Raw genomic sequence first — 4122 nt, 5'->3', positions numbered from 1 at the left:
GGAAGTATTCACAGCGACGCGGCATCGCACCGCGTCCAGTGAACACTTCTATCAATACAGGAAAGCCTTACCTTAGGCATAGAAGAAGATGAACGTAGCGGTACGGCTGACACCGCACCCTACGGACATTTTCGTCACGACAAGGGATACAGGCAAGACGACGATGCGGCTAGCACCGCATCTCGCGTATCCCTTGATCACAAGTAGGAGACGCGGTAACTTCAGATGTTACCGCACGTAGCGATGCGGCTTGCACCGCATCCTATGTACTCAAGCAAGTGGTACTGACACCACAGTGCAAGTGGCACCAATGACAGTTACCTGTCAGAGCTACGTAAGCAATGGACTGACGTGGCGTAACCTCCATAACCGACGAGCCTGACACACCTGAAAAGGGGCAGCACGTCGTCAGTCCATCCATCATCATCCTCCTCCACTCCTCGGCTATAAATACCAACCCCAAACCAGGTTTGAGGTATCTTCTCACAACTCTCTCACTACTACTACTATCTTACTTTGCTTCCCAAGCAAACTACTGATTCTCACGCCGGAGAGTGGTAACAAGGAGCACCCCCCACCCCATCCTCCTTGTTACGAGTCACGGCTTGTTTCCTTGTGCAGGAGATCAACCACCGGTGATCCAGCCAGCGATCCTCGAGAGGAAGGGATTAACCCTTCTTGACGAGACCAGTGAGTTAACCCTGCCCGGTTAACCATTGTTTCATCAGTGAGCTTGAATCGGTTTTGCCTATTTGTTTGTTTTTTTTTTCTGATTATAAAATAGAGTTGTAAATTTTGTATAATTATAAAACCAAATTATTATTGTTGATGTTGCTGCTGTTATTGTTAAAACAATAATTATTATTATTATTGTTATAAAATAGTAGTTATTTTCATCAAATATAACTAATTTTTTTTTCTATACATACTTATCGATTTCATGAAATAAAACTTATTATAATCCATTTATGAAACAGTTTAGTTATGTACAATTTTTTTTTGTGAGGTACATGAGTAAGAAATTATAATACTCGTAGGTGTATGCAACATAACCTCCTGTCTTTTAGTGAAAACAGAGATATAGATGGAATAAACTTTATAAAGGTAAAGTAATTAATTAAAATTTAGTATAAAAACAAATGGCTAAGTAACTTGAGGAATTTTATTAATTATCAATATCAATCAATCCAAAAGTTAAATAATTATTATATTTGTTATAAGTGTATATTTATGTTTAAATACCTATTAAATTATGAGGTTGGATATTGTAACATACCAAGTAAGTGTTTCTATTCTTCAAACGTACAGCTTTAGAAACGATTTTTTTTTATTTTACAAGTTTTATTATGGGCAAGTTTCTGTTTTATTGCATTAGTGTTTTATTGCATTAGGGTTTTTGTACTTATTTTTTTTTTAAAGTATTTGTAGGGTTTAAAGTCTCTATTTTAGTTACATTTAAAAGACTTGGAATAAATAAGAAATTGTGACACGTTAAAGATATTTTGTAATTTTGTATGCATGTGTTGTCTTATATCTATTTATATGTAACTAGATTTACTGCGGCGGGGTCGGTTATATATATCACAGTAGATGAAAGCCTGATGCTTGTTACATTGCTACGTGAAGTTCTTTTATTTCATTTAGATCGCCTACCCTATCTACCCAAGGCTATACAAAATATTGTTGTATCAATTTGTTTACAACTTATCTTACCAACACCAGCTGTATTAGGTTCGATAAGTTGTAGAAAACATGTTTCTCCGCTGTACATTTCTGGAAGATGGTGGCCATAGGCGTTCCGGTATATGCCAGGCTTTCGACTGCATAATGTGCCCGGGTTGTAGCCATCCAAAAAGCGGTTCCCTTTGACATCATTCTTCAGGTGCCTTCTTTGAGGCGCGGCTTCATTCTACAACGTTAAGGAAAAAGACACGTTAACATTTAGCAAACGTCAATGTCTTAAGAACGCACTTGCCAACGACTTCATTTGAAAGCATAGAGTTTGGATGTACTTACGCTGTTTGAAGTCTCAAAGTCAGCTAATTTCATAATGTAAATGAGTCCTATATAACCAGATAATCAAATTATCTGCATCGTTTTTGCTACAGCTACTATACTAATTCAAGGATGACTTAAAACAATATTCTACATAAAAAACTTTATTTATTATTACAGATAATTCATTTCTACTACACTAGTTTGACTTTATGAAAATTGACTTCTGTTAGGTTTCAGTTGTATGTGTGACTGTGTGTTTATGTTTCAAAAAGCTATACCTAAAACTAACAGAACCAAATAACCTATTAATTTTAAGTAACAAACGAATCCGAATCAATCTCACAACAAAATTAGGGCAAATTACACTCCAAATAAAAACTTCAAATCAACAACATACAGATCACAAAACAAATCAACAAAAACTTCACAAAATCAAAACTTACCTGCTTAAGGCAAGAAGGAAACGTAATATTACCGGTAACTATCTCTCTACTAACCTCTCTCCACCGCTTACACACACATCCACACGCCACCACATTTCGTCGGAGAGGCCACCGGTCATCGTTCGCTTCCACTCGCCGGATTATCTCTCCTAAAAGCTCCGGCAACATGTTAGACCAGCAACCTCCGCCATTCTCGCCGCCGTGCGGTTCAGCAATCGTACAGAAGATGCAAAGAAGCTCGTGAAGATGAAGAGAGGATTCAGAAACATGAAAGTGAATTGAGAATCGGTGAGTATTAAGGGTTTATGAAATGAATTTTATCAAAGAGAGAAAATGATTAGTGGTGATGTCGCCGGCGGCGACGATGATGGTAAAAGAGGTGGTCACGAAACAGAGCTCTCGACTGAGATCAAAATTACCTAAAATCACATGAACGTCTCCGGAGTATCCGTCGATCTCCGCCATTTGCATCACCGCAAACTCCGCCGTAGAGCAGGTTTGGGCCGTCTAGGGCTTGTTTTTGGTCAGGCCAAACGACAGGGAAGTGGTGATGTCGCCAGCGGCGACGATGATGGTAAAAGAGGTGGTGATTGGTGGTCGATTTCTTAGGAGAGAACGGAGGTGAGGTGAGGGTGTTTTGAGGCTTCATATGCGCAGAGAGGAAGAAGATGAAAAGTTCGGTGGTCAATGTGGGTAGGTGTAAAAGTGTTGAAGGATAGAAGTCAGAAAAGTTGGTGGCCAGAAGATAAAAGTAAAAAAGTTAACTGGCACAAACATACGATGCAAATTGATATATATAATAATATTCTGTTGGTATTTTTAATATTTGTTACAATATATTGTTTACTACAAATAAGAAGTAAAATAGTAAATTTCACAATAACAATTTATCACTAAAAATCGTAATAGATATTAAACAGTTATATATAATCTATATGTTATCTTATATTTACAATAATTATATTGTAATCAATGTTATTTATAGTTTTAATTCACATGTATCTTTTTAACAGTTCATCATGACAAATCTTGCAAAACTTGAGTTCATGGCTTTAGACATTACTGGGAAAAACTATTTGTCATGGGTATTGGATGCTGAAATACATTTGAATGCCAATAATCTGGGTGAAACTATTAAAGAAGGAAATAAAGCAAGTACCCAAGATAAGGCAAAAGCCATGATCTTCTTACGCCATCATATTCATGAGGCTTTGAAAAGTGAGTATCTCACTATCAAGGATCCACTTATCCTTTGGACCAATCTGAAAGAAAGGTATGACCACCAGAAAACGGTAATATTACCGAGAGCTCGTTACGAGTGGATCAATTTAAGGTTGCAAGACTTTAAGTCTATAAGCGAGTACAACTCGGCAATGTTTAGAATCACATCACAATTGATTCTATGTGGTGAAAATATTACTGATAAGGAAATGTTGGAAAAAAACATTCTTAACCTTTCACCCCTCGAATGTGATACTGCAACAACAATATCGTGAAAGGGGTTTCACCAAATATAGTGAGTTAATATCATGTTTGCTTGTGGCCGAGCAAAACAATGAGCTCTTAATGAAAAATCACGAGACTCGTCCAGTTGGAGCAACCCCAATCCCTGAAGCTAATGTGGCAACATATAATGGCCAAAGTGAAAGTTACGGACGTGGTCGAGGTTATCATCGTGGTC

General features: G+C 37.5%; 1 protein-coding gene across 2 annotated transcripts; it reads right to left on the bottom strand.

The window, feature by feature from the left end:
* Positions 1–1587: 1587 nt before the first annotated feature.
* Positions 1588–3182, bottom strand: LOC110904299 (tubby-like F-box protein 9). 2 transcript variants are annotated; one of them, XM_022150143.2, is made up of 2 exons: positions 2496–3182; positions 1588–1909 (listed from the first exon to the last, which is right to left on the bottom strand). In XM_022150143.2, the coding sequence occupies exons 1-2, from the start codon at positions 2607–2609 to the stop codon at positions 1655–1657; spliced, it is 369 nt and encodes a 122-aa protein (XP_022005835.1). In that variant the 5' UTR covers positions 2610–3182; the 3' UTR covers positions 1588–1654. The 2 variants fall into 2 exon arrangements, with proteins under 2 accessions (XP_022005835.1, XP_022005834.1); XM_022150142.2 differs by having other exon boundaries at positions 2442–3181.
* Between the last annotated feature and the right edge of the window lie 940 nt (positions 3183–4122).

The sequence above is a fragment of the Helianthus annuus genome, chromosome 6 (assembly GCF_002127325.2).
Source record: "Helianthus annuus cultivar XRQ/B chromosome 6, HanXRQr2.0-SUNRISE, whole genome shotgun sequence".
NCBI classification, from domain to species: domain Eukaryota; kingdom Viridiplantae; phylum Streptophyta; class Magnoliopsida; order Asterales; family Asteraceae; genus Helianthus; species Helianthus annuus.
The sequence above is the reverse complement of the archived record's forward strand: the minus strand, read 5'-3'. Positions and strand labels throughout refer to the sequence as shown.